Below are 19,902 nucleotides of genomic sequence, written 5' to 3'. Positions count from 1 at the left end.
TTTAGGACAAAGTCATTGTAAATGGTAAAGTCACAGTTAGTTTTTTTGTTTGGTAATTTGGGTTTTTTTTTCATGGTCTGCATTTATGAATGGTAGATAGTATAAACTGTGACTGATAGGAGATAACTGGTAACCTTAAAAAAAAAAAAAACCTTTAAAAAAAAAAACATCCTAAAATCAATGGGATTTGAAAACTTGCTTTACGGTGGTCTTTATTTCAGCTGGATTTTTGCTTTCGTTTTACTTAAAGCAAATCACTCCGCATATGAATGTGCAGTGGGTATGACTGATAGATGAATGGATGTCCATGAGCTATATAATAGCCGCTGAAATTTCTGTCGGCAACGTATGGAGCAGGCTGGTAATAGCAGGTTACATTGGCTGTGTTGGGTAAGATGTTTTGTTCTCCGAGCACTTTGAGAGCCATAATGGTGATCATATTCAGGGTCTGTCTTCTTTCGTGCCCCATGAGGCAAACGGTGCTTTCGTTGACAACACCACGCAGGGTCATAAGGTAGTCATATTTGCTCTCCTCTTCACCTACGAAATGGTTATGTAGGTAGGACTCGATCTTCTTTTGTTGCTCTGCCACATCAGGGAAATCAATGAAGAATCTGGAACACATGTACCGTTCTAAGGTTTTGATTTCTGTCTCACTTGCTGGCTTGAAATTACGGACCAGTAGGTTGCTGTACTTGAGAAGGCCTCCACCTCTAATTTCTTCAGGGTTTCTGGTGGAAATAAGCTTGTGTTGTAGATGATTCATTGCTTCTTCAAAATCTCCATACATGCTCTCTGCCACAATAACAGGGGAGGATTCTTCGCTCAACACATAATTGGCATTTCTGTAGACATCTAGAAGGTTGTTTAGGATTATCTGAAAGGAATCGACACTGAATTCGAATTGGCGTCTCAGTGAATAGACAAATTTGAATTCCATGTTCTTCCCAGTGTTGTTTGACAGAGATATGAGACTCCAGTGGTCATGCTTATTGGAAACTTTCACCAACTTCTCAACATAAGCATCGTTCATGGTCTGTGACGTTATCTTTTCTTTCTTGACACCTTTTGGTAGGAAGTCTTGCAGACAATTCAGAACACTCTCCTTAACAACCTGAAATTCTTGCTCACCTAGATACGCAATACCAAAAATGATGTCGAGATCCTTATAAGTGGTTCCCTTCTGCTTTGCAAGGATATGGCTAGCTGTTGAACCATTCAGACGGATATCTTTAATAATAATCTCCCTTTTTTGGAGCTCATCTTGTATCACAAGGATGATATCCTTTGTTTTCACTTCCAGTGTTGGAAAATGTCCTCTTCCATGAATTGGTATCACTTCACTTATCACTTGATCTAGTATTTTAATTTGATCCCAGGAGAGATAGCTGAATCTGCTGTCTAAGTTTTCAGCCATTGTTGCGTCTGTAAGATTAACTAGAAATAAAGAAAAAAATATTTAAAAACAGGTTAGAATTTTAAGTATGGTATGTCATTATGTAAAAAGAAAACTTGAAGAAAAAAGGCTCCCATTATAGAAAACAAGTTTTACTTAGAGGCAATAAGTTAACAACAGGGATTTAAAATCTTAAATAAATGTTTAAATCTTAAATGTTTGATTTTAGACTTGAATAGTCACAATGAAATTGTGAAAACAGTTAAAATCCATTGATATACAGACACAGCTATATTTTCAGGATAATATTTGAATTCCACTAGATTTATAATTTAATATTGGTGGTCTTCCTTGTTCTCTTTTCAACTTGATTAATAATTTAGTTTATATTTGGATGGTAGTATTCACCTAGTTTATGAAATAATAATAAGTGCTTTCATTCAAGACCCTCAAAGTATTTCACAAATATTAATTATTCAAATGGGAGTCCAATATAATGATTCTTTACTAATGCTTGATTTCATAGGATAAAATGTTCTAGGTAAAATGCTAAATCTCAATAGCACAAAAGCTAGATAAAAGCTTTAGTATATTTATAAGAAAAAATTAAATGCAAACCAAGAGAGCAGAAACTTAATTAAGACTTAACAATATCGGTCCCAATAACATGTGACTGACTATATGTAGCAATGTTACTAAAGAAAATAGGATTGTCATATGGTTGGCAAAAATGCCAATATAACCTTAGCTTGTGTTTATATATGTACACACACACACACGCACACACACACATATATATATGTATATATATATATGGAGAGAGACAGAGAGAGAGAGAGAGAGAGAGAGAGAGAGAGAGAGAGAGAGACAGAGAGAGACAGAGAGAGAGAGAGAGAGAGAGAGAGAGAGAGAGAGAGAGAGAGAGAGAGAGGAACAGTTGTGCTGTGGTCAGACCACACCTGTCATCTTTAGTTCTAGATGCTACATTTTAGAAGGACCATCAACCAGCTGGAGTGGTCTCAGAGGAGATTATGAGTGATCTGAAAACCTGTAATATATGAGAAACAGCTGAAGAAACTGAAGACATTGAGTCTAGAGAAGAGAATATTTTTGTGGGGAGAAAGGGATGGCTAGGGAATGGATGTGGCAATTACTTTTAAATGCTTGAAAGATTTTCTTTTTTGTCAGGAGTGGATATAATTGCTGGACATTGTTCAAGAAGGCAGAATTAGGGCACATAATGGGTAGAAGTTAGAGGGAAGCTGATTTCCACTCACTATGAGGAATAATTTTTTTTAATTAGAACTGTCCCACAATAGAAAAGACTGTTTTGTTTGGCAGTCACCTCTTATCACTGGAAAGCAAAGATTGACTACCTATCAGGAATGTTCTAGAAGGGAATCCAGTATGAGATAGGTGGTTGAACTGGATGATCTCTGAGTTCATTTCCAACTCTAACATCCTATGGAAAGGACATGTAAATAATACAACATATTACATGAACATTTGTGGTGTCTCAGAGTGGTATAGTGGAGAGAAAAAGAGACTAGGAGTCAATAGTTCTGGCTCATAGCTCAGCCTCTGCCTTTTATTAATTGTGAGACTTGGAGAAAGTCACTGAACCTCTCTGGCCCTTTTTCTTCATTTACAAAATGAAACCTGCCCTAAGTAACTCATAGAATTCTTCTGATGATCAAATTACATATATACATGAGAGAGCTGTGAAAATTGTAATGGCTATACAGTAATTTGTATTTCAAGGAGCCATGATTTTGTAGGTATTTGATACCAAAACAGATCACAACCCTTTTATGACAATTTTCAAGAGCTGCTATGACTAAAAAGTCATCATTTGATGGTAGCCCTGGAAATAAACCTATGTGAATTTAGACTGGTCTCAGTACAACACTGTCACAGAGTCTGTATTTGAAACCTTTCTGGCTTGTTAGAAGCTAACATATGGCAGATTCTGAGAATTTAGCACTTATTGGAGTTGTAATACCTTACCATTGTTGTACTACACATAGTAGGCATTCAATAAATATTTGTTGCCTGAACAAATGATTTATACTTATTGATAACGTCTTGGTGTTTGAAGTGTTATTTGCATATAAAAACCATATACAAAGAATTGACCAATGATGTTCATTGTCAGTGACAAATAATTTTTACTTTTTATCAGTAGCTAGCTTTAATAACTTGAAATGAAATAATAAGGCATAGAATTTATAACAGCCTTACTACAAAGAACTCAAGTGAGTTTCATAAAAGCTAATATTCTTTATCTTTCCAACATCTGTAAAATAGCTAGAAAATGTATGACCCCCATTTTATGGAAAATAAAAATGAAGGGCAAAATTTTTTAGAATCTAAGAGTTATCAAAACAAGAGAAAAAAGGAAACACAAATATCAGCTACCTAAGCTTTCAAAATGCTCACTGCAGATGTGCAAGATGATCTCACAGAATTTCACAGGGTGGGGGGGAGATATGTAATTAAATTTGTGTTATGTGTATGAACACCATGGATGCAATTAAATATAATTATACAATTAGGTAATTAGGTACAATTACAGTGATTACATAAATCTTCAAAGACTCTATTAAGCAGCCTGTGCCAAATAAGTCTACAAAAGTAAATAAAATGTACAGTTAAACACTGAGTCTGAAAATTCTAACCACCAGTTTGCCACTGGTGACCAAAAGCTTCCTTCTATCTTAAAGACAACCTGGGGCTGGGGCACTTTTAATCCTGGGCCCTTGTTCACTATTCTTCTGACTATATATCCAAATGATAGGGAATTTAAACGAAGCTTCTGAAAATGGTTATTTGGGCTGTTCAGGATGATAGAAAGATCTGGATGTGTTCAAGACTTTCTTGTTCTTTGCTATATTTGAAGTTAGAGAACATAAATTTGAATTCTGGCTCTGCTGCTAATTACCTATATGACAGGCAAATCACCACATTTTTCTGGGCCTCAGTTTCTCATCTGTAAAATGGAGGATTGGGATAGATTATAAGATCCCTTTGAGCTTTAAATCTATGATCCTATTTCTGAAAAACAGTATTTGAAACTAGGACATTTTTTAATATTCCAAGCATTTTATAAATATGGAATTTATTAATGGCAGTATAATGTTTGCTAGAATTGGACCCAGGTGTAGAGATCCATTATCTAAAGTATCTAAAGATATTTTTAGAATAAAAAAAACCCTTCCATTCTCTCTCTCTCCTCCCCCCTTTTTCTTTTTCTTTTTGCTTTGTTTTGTCTTTTTGGAGAGGGAAAGGCAGGGGAATTGGGATTAAGTGACATGCCCAAGGTCACATGGCTAGTAAGTGTTAAATATCTGAGGTGGCATTTGAACTCAGGTCCTCCTGACTCCAGGGCAGGTGCTCTATTCACTGTGCTACCTAGCCGCCCCCTCCCCTCTTTTTCTGAATATATATGTGTATGTGTGTATATATGTATATACACATATATGTATACATATAGTTTTGTATGTACTTATTTATATGTTGTCCCCCCCATTAGAATGTTAATTCCTTGAAGGCAAAGGCTTTTTGCCCTTCTTTTTGAAGATCAATGAATTGGTTTGTGATATCAAATGAAAGTATTCTGATATGTAAATAAAAATAGTTTAATTGATTAAATAGCAAAAGAATCTAAAAAGATAACCCTCTAGAATGTAATTATCTAAATTAATGACAGAAAGCATAAAGCTAAAATTGCAGAGATAATTTTCACGTTTTGTTATCCACAGCCTCTGTATTTGCAATACTGTTGAGCAAAATCCATACATTTCTTAAACTATACTTTTGTCTTACTGTACACATGGATTTTTTTTCAATAAACTGTCACCCTGAAAACTGAAATGCAAATATTTTCTGAGCCATGTGAGCAGAAAAAAGAATGAAATTGCTTTAGCAGCTTGTAGCTAAATTCTATTAATCTTCTTCTCAAAGTTCATAACACTGCTCACTTTTTCAAAACCTCCAACCCAACTCATAGATCAATTTTATTATTTATTGGAAACTTTCATTTAAAAATCAGTAAAAAACAAGCTTATAAACCCAAAAGGTAAATTAACTTTCAGAAATTGTAGAACAGCAATAACAGCATTAAGGGGTTTTAAAAGCAGAATATACAGATTTTATAAAATGTTTTTACTCTTTCTTAGAATATATACTTAAATACACATTACTGGTACTAGATACTATTTCAGTTTGATAATTAGAAGGTTTAGCTTCTCTCCTTTCATAAGCAGTGCTCCTATAATGGAAACTATATTTTCAATAACAATTCACATTGTTATTAAATTGGGAGCTATAGAATGAAAAACCAATGATGCAAATTCATTTATTGTTCTTTCCCTACCATCACACATTTTCAGAGCCCAAAATGATTTGTTTCCACTTTGAATATCCTTTCTCTCCAAGTATACTTATACTAGGTTGCAAATGCATTTGAATGAAGAGGGTGTCCTGATAGAACTTTTGGCCGAGGAAAGCAGATGTAGAGACAGGCCTGATTACTTCTCTAGGTCTCGAATTCTAACTTCTCCAGAAAACTGCCCCACTATCATCCTCACTCTTTCTCATCTTCAGTCTCCCTGTCTGCAGGATCCTTCCCTTACAAGAACATGCCCATGTCTCATCAGTCTTTAAAACTCCCCTAACTTGATGTTCTCATTCCCATCCTGTATTTCTCCTCCCTTTCATGCCTAAACTCCTTGAAAAAGTCATCTACAGTTGGTGTTTCACTGTTTCTCCACCCGGTCTCTTCTAAACTCTGCAGTCTGGCTTCTGATGTCACCATTCAACTGAAACTTCCCTCTCCAAAGTTATCAGTGATTTTTTCATTTGCCAGATCCAATGGCCTTTTTTCAGTCTTTACACTTTTACCTCTGCAGCATTATAATATTGTCAATCGCCTTCTTTTCCTGGATACTTTTCCCTCTTTAGGCTTTTGTGACACTGGTCTCTCCTCATAGTCCTCCTATATGTCTGACCATTCCTACTCACACTCCTGTGCCAATTCTTCCCATATTTTATTTCCTCCAACAGTGGGTGTTCTCTCCCCAAAGCTCTGACCTAATCTTCCTCTTTTTGCTCTATTCTGTCTCACTGGTGATCTCACAAGCTCTTGTGAGATCTTCAAATATACATCCAGCCCTAGTCTCTTTCTGAGCTACAGCCATGCATCTCCAACTGCTTCTTGGACATCTCAAACTTCAAGTATTCTGAGATTTCATCTCATACTCACCGAATTTGCAAAGATGTTAAAAGACAAAAATATGATTAGCTTTCTGGGATAGCAGTTGATACTTCCTCTATGCCTGTTGCTTCTTGTCACCATTAAGAAAACTGCTTAGCAATACTATAAAGAGGTTCATATAATGTTAATGATAATTTCATTATGGAGAATAAATTGATTTAACTTTAATTTTTAAAATATTTTATAGAGTTTTAAAATTTTTTTTACCCTGAGAGGTAGCGTGAAAAATGCATTGCAATTCTGCCCTGACCCCAAATCTTTTTATTGGAGAAAAATGGAAGTCAGTGCAAGGTTAGTTTTTAGTTCTTAAGACTCCTCCACATAGTCATCATGAGGCTCTATTCACTAACCCCATCATAATTATCAGGAATGAAAGTGAAAGAGAATAAACCACATTTCAGCTACCAAATCTGAAAATATTTCCAATAAATTACTGCAGAGGTTGAGATTTTCTGACTCAGACAATTCCCAAATGGGACAACCCCCACCATCACATGCCTTCTTAGAGTCACCCCCTCATGTATTGTGAAGTATAATCTCACAGGTTTCAGTTTGGATGAGGTGTTAAATTAAAAAACAAAACTTCAAGCATCTCAAATCCATAGTGGTATTACATTTTATCACATGGCTAGCTTAGAGAGAAAAAACCTGCCATAGCTTGAGGATGGGAATAAGATTTGAGGTTTAATCACTTTTTCTAAATAGCTGTGACACCTCTGGCAAATCACTTATCCTGTGTCTCAGTTTCTTTATCTCTAAAATGGGGTTCTATTTTTGGAAGTATATGCTTTTATCCACCAGGATAAAAGGACTTAGAGAGATCTTTCTACCATCAATCATCCCCCTACCCTCAGTGTTAGAATATGAACAAAGTTGGCAACCCCACAATCTCAGTTCTAATAAACCTTTCTAGTTACAACTTGTTTCTACAATTGCTAGCTTCAGAACCAACTGTACAACTAAGAAAGCTTTAATATATGGGTGGAAAACTTCCAATTTTAAATATGTGGTTTTTAGGTTTATGTGGTACTTACATAAATAAAAGAGTTAATTAAATGGACTAAGAAAAACATGTATTGTGGCCAGGTAATATGTGCTGGCATTAATCAAACATTAGTACCCTACTTGAAATACAAACTGCCTTTCATATGCTTTGGTTGAAGTCACCACAAGTAAATAGATTATTCACTTATTAAACACTACTATATCAAATCTAACTTATTTGTCTTGAATTTCAAAATCTTCAAAATTAGGCCTTATCATATTTATCTAATTAATTCTTTAACCTTCAATACACACACAAAAAGGGAGGATTGCCTAGCCTCTGCCTGGAATCATTAACTGTCTATGTATAGACCCTTCCCCTTGCTCAAATGGTCTAATCTTGTATGTAGACATAGCTCTAGTGCAGGGATGGGGCTTACACAGTGAGGCTCCTCCAAAACTTCAAGAATATAATAAGCAAAAGTATCACATGTGTCCAGTGCTTAGCACAATGCCAGTCACATAACAGGTTCTTAATAAATGTTTATTGACTGATTCTGTGTATGTGTGTATACACCCTATTTAATATGAATATTTATGCCTTTATGCTTGAACTCTCCTCTACAGGAGTATGCTTTTATATGTCAATCAGAACTCATGGCTGATTTAACATTTGCTCATCTGACTTGTAATTTGCTTCCAATACAATTGCAAGCTCAATATGAGTTGGCAATGTGATATGGCAAGCAAAATGATTCAGGTGATCTTAGTCTGAATTAAGAAGATGGGATCAGGGAGGCTAGGTGGTACAGTGAATAGAGCACCAGCCCTGGAGTGAGGAGGACCTGAGTTCAAATATGGCCTCAGAAACTTAACACTTACTAGCTGTGTGACCTTGGGCAAGTCATTTAGCCCCAATTTCCCAGCCTTCCCCCCCTTCAAAAAGCAAAGAAGAAGAAGAAGTAGTAGCAGCCTCAGCAGTAGTACCGTGTTTCCCCAATAATAAGACCTATCCCGAAAATAAGCCCTCCCCTTACTGTGTAAGATTCCTCTAAAATAAGCCCTCCCCCAAAAATAAGCCCTATTGAGATTGCTACTGTAGTGAAGGTGATCCCCTACGCTACACGCTATATTACGGTACCCTCTGTATGCACCATCCCCCCCCCCCCATGAAACGCACGCCGTGCTCCGAGCTGCATCCAATCAGAGCTGCAGCAGTGAGTGCATCATCTTGTTCTTCCCCAGTGATTTGCTTATTAAATAAAGGTACATTTTTTTGTTCACATTTACCTGTTTATTAAAATTGCTGTCAATGTTCATTAAAATAAGCCCTCCCCTGAAAATAAGCCCTCTGGTGTTTTTCTGTCCAAAAAATTTAATAAGACAGTGTCTTATTATTGGGGAAACATGGTAGTAGTAGTAGTAGTAGTAGTAGTAGTAGTAGTAGTAGTAGTAGTATGGGATCATGAGGTCAGAAGGTTCCATTATACTCTTCCCTAGTCTGATCATATCTAAAGTAGTTTTATTGTATTTAGCTCTGGGTACCACATTTTAGGAAGTTGGAGACTGTCGAGGGGAGCAAACAGGATGATAAAAAGCCTCAAGTCAAAGCTAAATGATAATTGGCTGAGAACTGAGCATATATAGTCTGAAAAATAAAAAGACTTAAGGAAGTCATCTCTTTCTTCAAGTATTTGAAGGGCTGTCATGTGAACAACTTATTAAACTTGTTCTGCTTGGCCCCAGAGAAGTAGGACCAATAGATGAAAATTGTGAAGATGCAAATTTAGACTTAACATAGAGGAAAAACTTCTAAAAATTAGAGTTCTATAAGAAGGGAATGGACTAACTCAGGAAGCAGAGGGCTTTCTGTCATGGGTGGTCATCAAGGAAAGACTGGGATGACCATTTGTTGAGTATGTTATAGATTAGATTCTTGTTTAAGTGAAGGTTGGATTAAATGGCCTTTGAGACTTTTGAGACAAACAGATTCTGAGAAAAAAAATTAGTACTCTAAGTAGGAGAAAAAAATCTGATAATCTCATTTTACCCTTAAGACTGCTTTTGAATTTTATAACAAAAATACAGGTAAAATTATAGGTAATTCTTAATCATCCACATATAGAGAGTTACTTTTTCAAAGATCTGTGGTAGCTCAGTTTCAAGTCAGTTTTCTTTCACTAGCCTCTTCTCAACTGTGCAGCTACAATGTGCCCTGGAAATGTTCACTGGCTGACTTGAGATACAAATATTAAAATGTAACAGGCCTTGCCCACAAGGAACTTCTATTCTACTGGAGGGATACACCATGTATAAAGATAAGGAATACAGAGGAAATAGCAGTCACCAGCTTATTGAGAAATCTAATCTAAATTTGCTACCAAGAACACAAAGGCCAAATTCTGGTAAATGTTCACAGTAAGGAAAGAACTAATAGTGTTTTTTTAATTATTTATTATTCCCAATAGAGTTTTGTTTTCACTTAGTGCTCTAAGCCCATAAAAATGTGCCTGCTGAGCTAGCTGTTGGTATGGATATTTGTGGAAATGCAAAAATATTGTCACAGGTTATAAGACCTAGTCACAGACAAGAGCTATTAATTCAATGACCCTAAAATCCCTTTAAAATGAACAATTATCCCCAGAAAGTTAACAATTTAGACAGAAGCATAATAAATGAAATGCCTAACAATTCTTCCCTCGAGATGACTATCAGTAGTGCTTACACACATACACATACATATCTATCTATCTATCTGATTCTGCTTTCTGTCAACCACTTACCTCTGTCAGTCACCCTTTTCTTTTTCCTTTTTAACACTGGTCATGGTCATGGTCCACACAGTTGCAATAAATAGGGATGATGTGAAAAAGACCAGGTTTTAGAGTCTGCTGCAACTTACTTGAGAAAGCTTGGCAAATCAAGTCAATTTGCTGTTTGCATGTGAGGTTATGCAGGGATGGATCTGTAAGACTTTTGCTTGTTTTGTTTTGCTTTTTACATAGTCCATGCTGGCAGTCAAAGGACTGGGTGTCACCTTAGGAGTGGGATAATGCTGGCAGAAAACACAATTGTGGTGTGATTACAATATTCTTTCTCTGTCCTCAACCTTAACACCTATCTATATGGGAGAATTTTCTAGTCACCCACAGGCTGTTATTTTCTATCTTTATTAATCCTTGCACTATTCCTTCAAAGAGAATGTGAAAACACTTACACTTACAATGGAAGGACTTCTGCCAAATAATAGTTAACAGGATGACTCACTAGATCCTTTGGTAAAAATAGGAACCATCATCTTGTCATTGATTACAAACAAGAATCAATCAGGGGAAACTATAGGGGGGAGAAAAGCAACAATAGAATTCTTTTTGAGGAATCATATCTTAGAATAATCTGATTCATATAATATACCATAAGATGCCTCCAGATCAGGCGGCAATCCTAGTAATAATCTAGCATGATCGCTCTGAAGGAAATCATGAAGGCAACTGAGTATGCTGGTCAGTCTTCCTTGCCAAAGTATTCATGGTGTCATAAAAAGCTACATCCCTGCCACTTCTCAAAATTGATCTTATAAAATTACTTCTTATAGCACAAAGAAAATTGCAAAAAGGGAATAGAATTTTATTAAGTTATTGTTGAGGTTGTGTCTCTCTTTCCTTCCCCTTTGTAGCCAGCCAAAGGATTGAAATAAGGCTCACATCTATGACTCTAGTACCAACATAAAAAATGACACCAAGTAGCAGCAGACCTTAAGGAAGATTAATGAACATTCCTTTTCCCTATTCCCAATTCCTTTCTATTCCTTTTTTAAATAAACACTTTATAAGCCACTTCACTCCCATGGTGGAAGGATGAATTTATTTGGCTATAGGTGTATACCTGGTCTATTGTCTTAGTTTAGGGATTACAGGTAGCATTATATAGGAGTATTATGGACAGGATTAGGTGAGTGAATGGTTGGAATCGTGAATCTACTGACATTTTTAAATTTAGCTAAAAAGTTGGTACAGATGATTCTTTCTAGGAGTTTGACAGTGAAGTGGAAGAAAAATATAGTATAATAGTTTGAGGCAATGGCTGGATCACATGAAGGTTTTTTCAATTTATTAGTTTATATTTTGGAGAGTATACCATTTTCTTTTGATTAAAGCTTTCTTCCCTTTAAATGTTTATCCTTGGTAACTTCATCTGCTTTCATGAATTCAAGTATCATATCTGGGCAGATGACTTCCAAATCTACATATCTAGCTCCCATCTATTTCTAGGACTTCATTCCTGTACATCACCTACTTGTTTGCTATTTCCTACTAAACATTTTGTTGAGATCTCAACATGTCCAAAACAGAACTGCTTCCCTTTCCCCTCTAAATCCCAACCTCAACTTCCCTCTTCTGTTAGGAGAATCACCATCTTCTCAGTTTCCCAAGTTAGAAACTTTGGAGTCATCCCTGACCCTTGTCCTTCTCTCACTCCCTTGCTATAATGAGCTGCAGGTCATACTGACTATACTTCTGCAGAATCTGGCCCCTTTTCTCTCCACTCACATAGCCACTGTCTTTGAGAGCAGGGATTGTTTAGTTTTTTATCGTTCTATCCCCAGTGGCCAGGATAGTATGTTTTTGCACATAGTAGGTGCTGAATAAAATGTTTAATAAAATTGAACACTGGTACCTTGTAAAATTCTAGAACACATTTTTCAACTTGAAGTCTTCCTTCACTTTCTCTCACACCCCCCAATCTGATCATTTGCCAAGTTTGGTTAATTCTACCTCTACAACAGATCACAAATAATAAATAACAGAGTAGAGATTCAATACAGTTTATATATCAATATCTTTTATAGACGATGAAGGAGAGGACTTCTATGAAAAAATTAACAATATTCCTACAAGTTAATAGAAAAGAAAAAAATGTTTTTACAGATTTTTTTTAGCAGACACCATATTCTGTCATATTACTGAATGATACACTGAGAGGATATTAGATCTTTCTGTGCTTATTGTTTGAGTATAAGAAATATTTAAAGACTCTCTTCAAACAAGGCGTCTCCCATGAATACATTAAGATCATAGAAGAATCAATGATATATGTCATCATAGAAACAACTTTGCTGAATCATCATCTGAGTATCAACATCAAATGAGGAATGAAAAAAGGAAACATACAATCACCAAAGGTGTTCATCAGTGTCATGAAGGACTGGCACACAACAGTTCTAACAGAAGAGGAATTACTTGAAAAACCATAATTACAAAGTTCTCTAGGTTCTATGACTTGTAGGTGACAATGTGCTTATTTCATAGAGCTCAAGCACACTTAAAGATCTCAGTGAGATTTATAATCACTCAAAAAAGATTGGCATAGCCATCCTCATTGAAAAATACAGTGGATAAAGAATCAAATTACTCATATTATGACATGTGGTTGGACAGACAGCCTTGAGTTACCAAAACATATCCTGAACAGGAAATCCAAATGTGCAATAAACTAGTCCCAGAAGTGTAAAGGCAGAGATCAGTCTGGATGGATCACATTTGGTAACCTTTATAGTGCTTTGAATGATCTTAAACTGTTTGTTGCTACCCATTTTAGTACCACTATTCTCCTAGTGATGCAATAAGTCTGGGAGTCATGGAATACCAAAATTTCAGAGGAATAAAAATTTTAGGCAACTCAAATAGAATCCAAATGGGAAGAAAATTGATGGGCTAAGGTCGGCTATAGAATATTTCCAATGATGATGTATACATGAGAAATGATGTCAAAAGACATGACTATATATTTGTATGATCAGAAAAGTAGGCAAGCAGGTCATGTAGTCAGAGCAAAGGATAACAGAAAGAAATGTCTAACTGCTATACTGGTATGTAATAAATAGTGAAGGACCTGCAGTGCAAGGGGTTGATCCTCTACAGAGGATTTACCAAAAGACATGGACAAGAATCACACCAGATAAGAGGGCATGGACTGGTCATGATTTGCAACGATGAGATCACAGATTATTAAAGTAAAAGCTCATGAGCTTGACTGCTGTTGTGTGATTTTCTCTCCATTAGACAACCATCAGAAACTGGTCAAATACTTAGTTTGGATTTTTTAGTGAGGGAGTTGCAAAAACAAAAACTTAATTTCAGTAGTTATATATATATATATATCCCTCTTGTGATTCTGGATGAGTAGTAAATTTAAAATATCAAGAGACTATATAACAAAACGGAAACACAAAAGAATGTCGTTTTCTCCTATTATTTATCCGGAACATCATCTTAAATAGATCTTCCAGAATACAATCAACTCTTACTTGTGCTAATGAAGAGAAAAATCAATAAGGATATTCCAAACCATAGATAATATCTATTTCATATATATTTTGTTTATCATTACAGATGCATTTCACCTTACAGAATAAGCATTTTCCTTTAATATATATTTTTTGTAAATAAAATTACATTTTCTCAATGAGTAAAAGTAAAATTTCAAAGATAATCTTCATTTCTGTTCTATCTTTGATTTGCAGAAGATTCTAAAAATTATGTCCCTAGAAACTCATAAGCAATCCCTTAAGGCACCGGAGTACTTATGACTTGATTATTTTACTAAACTGAATTTTCATATAATGAGTTTTCCCGAACACTGCAACTTAAATTATTTTCCTCCTTTTCCTCTTACCTTTACCTACCCTCCAGCCAATATCCATATTAGATATACCTTTGTTATACTTACTTACTTTAGTTTTAAAGTGAATCTTCATTCCCCAAGTACACCCTGACTTGGTGATAGCCCAGACTCATTCTGGGATGGCAGGAAAATTTCAATCTGGAATTTTTAAATTTTATGTAGATGTAAAATATAAATATATAAGCATATAGCACTATAAGTTGATTTAGATGTTATTGTTTTTCCCAGGTTTGAAAAATTAAGCCTTTCTTAAATTTACCATTTAATCTTAGAACAGATTATGTGTGACTAGTTCCCTTGCCTGAGAAATTTAGACATAATTCACATAAAAGTGAATTGTTTATCAGGGACTTTCAACATGTTATATATATATATATATATATATATATATATATATATATATATATATACACACACACACACACACACACACAATACAATATTCACATATATGTTTATGCACATTCCATGTACATTATATGTACCCTCTCTCCCTGTTGGAGGTGATGAGAGAAATGTCATGGCAAGCCTCTCTTATTACAAGAAAAGCATCTCAACTAAGGCTACCTGCAATTTATTTCTATGTATGACCAATTTTGCTGAAATTTATCAGGCAAGAGTACTAGTATATGTGTATATACATACATACATATACACATACACACATGTATATATACACACGTGTATATATACATCTGAATATACACATGAGTATATGTATACCTTTGCATATAATCACATACATGTGTATATAAGAATACCTGAATTCATCCATGGTGGGGTCAATAGAAAATTTATGTCACCTTTGCTGACATGAATATGATATATTCATTGGGAGATAAAAGCCCCTAACAATGAACCAAGAATGTGAAACGTTGCCCAGAGGTCTGCTATACTGGTTTTTACTTTCTCACAAATACTGACTATAGAGATGCACTTATTCAGGGAGATGAAGCCTCCTTATCTTTGATTCACTCAAATCAGAGTCACTAAAATATTTATTGGGATATCTGGCCATCAATAAGTCAAGCTCTGCAGGTTCAAAGATAAACCGAGACACAGGAAAAGCTTAACCACCTTTTTTCATTCACTATCACCTAAACTCCAAATCAAGCCCCCATTTTGTGTGCTCTGTAATATCTCATTGGAAGAATGTACACTATTTTGCTTTTTTTCTCTCTAAGGAAAAAGGCTTTAAAGGCTGTCATGTCACATAGGTGGCTGGGCTATATAGAAAAATTATATCTTTTTTATAACCTAGTGGTAGCAGGCAGAAAAGATATAGTATTTTCCCACACTATCAGCTAAGAATAATGAGAAAGACAAAATCTTTTAACAATTTGTTATTATAACAGTATATACAGCCTGAACCTTCAAATACTGCAGATTTTCTTTACGCTCTTGTAATTTTTTTGGGGGGGAGGGCTAATTCATGTCACAGAGATGGATATCAAAGATGATAGAAGCAGTGAGCACAAGAATGGAAGTGATTTTTTTTTCTTACCAACAGAGAGTTTCATTTACCCAACTCCAGAAAAGGCAAATAAAAAGCAGACATTTCTTTTCAGTGTTTCTGATTATACAAATAAATGGTGTTGAAATGAATGTTCTGTTCTCCTAAGGAATAGTCATGCATTCCAAGCTAATTCTACAAGTCAATAACCTCTTGTAGATCACTGGTACCTTGAGTCTGCAGTAATTATGTATTTTTCTACATGTCTATCATATATCTTTGTTGCATTAAACTGATGTCCGAATGACCATTTTATCAGAAAAAAAATGCCTCCTGTTGCAATGAAGAGTACTTTAAGGACACACATTTAAAAGAGTCAGGGATAAACACAAACTGATTACATCTTAATTTACTGTACTCTTACATAGATTTTTAAAATGTGAGACATTGCATAAGCCTTAACCAGAGACAAGTGTTTTCCTTGTGGTTAGGTTATGATAAGGTCCAAACATAATACCTCGACTTTTAAATATGTGTATAGGATTAAGTGGAAACCAAAATCCTACAGGACCAATTTTTAAAATTCTCAGTTGAATTCATAGAGCTAAACTTTCATTGACAGAATGAATTTTGGTAACAGGAAAGCAAAAAAAGAGTTTAGTTTTGAGTTAATCTATGTATGTGTAAAACACTATAAAGAAACTGTTCTTTTTAAAAAAATGAGCACTGACACTGAGCTCTCTGGATTTCCCGTGAAGATTTTCTTACAGATTCACAATGCATCTACCAGGTCCTATGAATATACACCTATTCCTATTTTATAGATTGTTTGAAAATTATCCTGAATAGAAGACATTTGTTATATATGTATCAAGTTGTTCCTCTTTTATATGGATTTACTTGTTAACCCCTCGTATCTGAAGGATTTAATCACAAAGGCATATATCAAGTTAAAATCTGACAAACTACTGCTTGACTAGGCTAGTTGCCATTTTTTAAGAAAAAGAATGAACTTTTCAAAGGAATGTTCTAAGTATATTTCCAAAGTCTTTTAAATTTTTTCATTAAAAACCACATTGTGCTTAGTCACAATGTTCTGGCTTATAATCCTCCTTGACCTAAAGTACTTTTAAATAAAAAAGTTGAAATAATCTGCACTGCTTAATTTATAATTAAAATGTAGCTGCGCATTATTTGAAGAGTCACACACACAACAGAATAAAGGAAAAGAATGGGGTAGTCATAGTATTCATGCTAAACTGCTATTTGCATACTTAAATGAAGCTTTTAATATCCTCTTGATGCAATTTTTACATTAACTGACCACTATGCTTGAGTCATAAAAAAGCACTTATATCCCAGAATATTCTGTCATTTATGCTATAGTTCAATGGTGCTGTTAAATCGGGATATACAATTTAAAAATTCAGAAGGGAGTTTGCATTATCTATTCACTTTCAAACATTGCTCATTTTAAAATTTGGTCCTAAGGACTGAGTCACATCACTATCGATCCTTAAACAGTTCCATTTTAGGTCAATTCTCAAATTCCTTTCAATTATAATAAGGTTTATACAACAATAATACCTGAATAGATCATTTTACTTTTGTCCTAATGACAGAACAATAAATGGGTTCATTGTCAAGACACATAACACAAAAATTTTACCCCTAGAGAAAATTGTGGGAGTGAAGTGAAATCTGTTTATTTTTGTTTCCTTGAAAAAATTATTAATCCAATATTGATCATTAAAAATAAAGTTAACAGCAGAATCTTGAAAAACTACATGTTGCTCTTATGATCAAGCCTTTATCTTAGACCAAAATATGATGAAAGTTATCATGGATATGTAAACAGAAGCTTCTAGTCATAACTCCAAGCACAATACACTTTCTACTTAAGATACTTAAACCTGCTTTGTCATTCCTTTCCCTTTATACCTGTAGGTTTCCAGATGTTATATTTTAACCATCTTTCTAACTGTAAGCAATTAGGAATCCTTACAGACTGAGAATTTATCAAATTCCATGACCCTTCAACTTGAACATTATAGAAGGAGAGAATATATTTATTTGTGAAATTTTGAGACTTGGGGCAATAGACCTCAATAAGGTCTTTAGATGATGACCTAGGTGAATAATATGTCATAATCACTATTTCAAATGAGCATCCTAACTGCTGAAAAATCCAAAAGATAGTTAAGAGAATAAATCCATCCCAAATGGCAACTATAGAATTTTCAAAGGTATATGGGGTACAAAGAAACTGAGAAGAGGCTGCCCTCCCCTGGCTGTGTTCATACCCTCCTAACCCCTAAAGTCAGTGTAGAAATTTTTACATATTTTTTCTCCCTAATGTCCCTGACTGCAATCAACTGTAAAAATCTTGCACCCTTCAAGACACCACCTCTTTGCTAATCCTCCATAAGGTCAGATCCCTAAGACAGAGGAAGAATGTATAAGCCACAGGGGGTAACGAGCTTCATCTTTCAGTTGCTGTCCTGTTCCAGGCACATTTACCTCCTTCTAGAAGCTTTTCCCATGGCAGAAAGGACAAGATTGCCCTCCGTGTCAAAGGCACTGGTCAGCAGCAGTGCTGTGGCCACCTACTCCTATGGCAGGAAGTATCTCACAACTGAGGCTACCTGCCTAAAACTAAACATTACCCCAACCACTCTTAACAGGAGACAAGATTCCATGTTCCTATAACAGCAAATCATAAGGTACATACATAAGCTTGATAAACCTTCAGTGTATCAATGTAAGAAAGAAATCATGAAAAACTCGAAAGACCACGGGCTTTCAACAAACTGTAACCTCAGACCGTCCCTGTTAATAATACTGGAGAATCTTACCCCTGAGAGAAACTACTGTACACACAATCCAGTACACTATAGCCACAGTGCACACACAAATACACTACACTAAGAGGGAAGAAAGTAGACACTCACCCAAACCGTCCAAAGAAGTCCAAAGGAGTCTGATTCTTCTCCACACACCTCTTCACCCTTCTCTCCTCGCCACTCGCTCAGAGCCTCCAAGCAAGAGCTTGAGAGGGGAGATGCGACGACCTTTGTCTGGAATGGCATTCAGCAGCAAGGTGGAATAAAGAAGAAAGAAAAGAGAGGTGAGTGAGAATAGAATAAAATTCCCTCAGTCCCTCTCTGGTGGTGTTGAGGTAGACTGAGAAGGGAAAGGGAAGGAGAAAAAAGAGAAATAGGGAGTGGAAAGAGAGCAGAAATAAAGGAGAGAAAAGAAAGCAAGACTGGGGGAGAAGGAAAAGCATTCAAGAAATGGGGAGAGATGGAAAGAGAAAACACGCACCCTGAAGCCACTATGGGGAGCTACCAGAGCTCTGGCGCTGCTGCTGTCCAACTGCAGCCTAGTGCTGAAATGATTCTTACCAACACACCCCTCTAGTCCCCTTCCCCGCCTCCCGGCTCATCCCCTTGTAGCGTAAAACCATCTCCATGGCAACCTGTCGTCACACAATTTAAGGTGGTCCGTGGCAGAGAGTCATTGTGCACAGAGGTGGGGTGTGTGTGGGGTGGGGGATAGGAATAGGGGTAGGCCAAAGGGTAACACTTCTCCCTGTGCCTCTTGCATAGAGATAGATCTCCTTTTTTCAGGTTTCTCTTTAGCTGTTAACTTTTCCAGGTAGTTAATAGAGCATTTACTTAGTTCTCATAACAAAAACAAAACTATCCCATACCTAAATATACCACCCACCTACCCCCATCCCAAAAATAACTTCTCCCCCTCACATCTCTTCATACACAATATAAATATAAACTCAAGTTAATGTTTTGGTGGTTGGGAGTTTTGGTTTGTTTGAAGAAAAAAAAAGCCATCCTTTCTCATGGGGACCCCTGGGTTCTCCTGAGTTGGCTGGCAAAATTAATATCTCAGAGTTCCTCTAGTGGGATCTATTGCCACCTTCCAAAAGAGAAACTGGTCCAGCTAAGGTGGGAAATTCTTATAAATTGGTCTTAAATGAAACTTATATTATCCAGACAACTGACTACAAGTAAGAAGCTACAAAAAAAGCTCCCCAGAACTTACTGAAAAAGCAAGAAACTATTATTTCCTTAAGAAAATGGGGAAACTTCT

At 35.7% G+C, this 19,902-nt stretch overlaps 1 protein-coding gene across 1 annotated transcript in view; it reads right to left on the bottom strand.

The window, feature by feature from the left end:
- Window positions 1–6: 6 nt before the first annotated feature.
- The window catches only part of TENT5D (terminal nucleotidyltransferase 5D), an 83,595-nt gene continuing 63,699 nt past the window's right edge, over window positions 7–19,902 (bottom strand). The window contains exons 2-3 of the mRNA XM_069062481.1: window positions 18,744–18,869; window positions 7–1,437 (exon numbers count right to left, since the gene is read on the bottom strand). Coding sequence (XP_068918582.1) covers window positions 245–1,417 — 1,173 coding nt within the window. The 5' untranslated portion in view covers window positions 1,418–1,437; window positions 18,744–18,869 and the 3' untranslated portion in view covers window positions 7–244. The remainder of the gene's footprint in view (window positions 1,438–18,743; window positions 18,870–19,902) is intronic.

This window comes from Petaurus breviceps, unplaced genomic scaffold (genome assembly GCF_028583685.1).
Source record: "Petaurus breviceps papuanus isolate PSGF00001 unplaced genomic scaffold, PetGlider_PUasm1.0 90459, whole genome shotgun sequence".
In the NCBI taxonomy this organism is placed as follows: domain Eukaryota; kingdom Metazoa; phylum Chordata; class Mammalia; order Diprotodontia; family Petauridae; genus Petaurus; species Petaurus breviceps.
The sequence above is the reverse complement of the archived record's forward strand: the minus strand, read 5'-3'. Positions and strand labels throughout refer to the sequence as shown.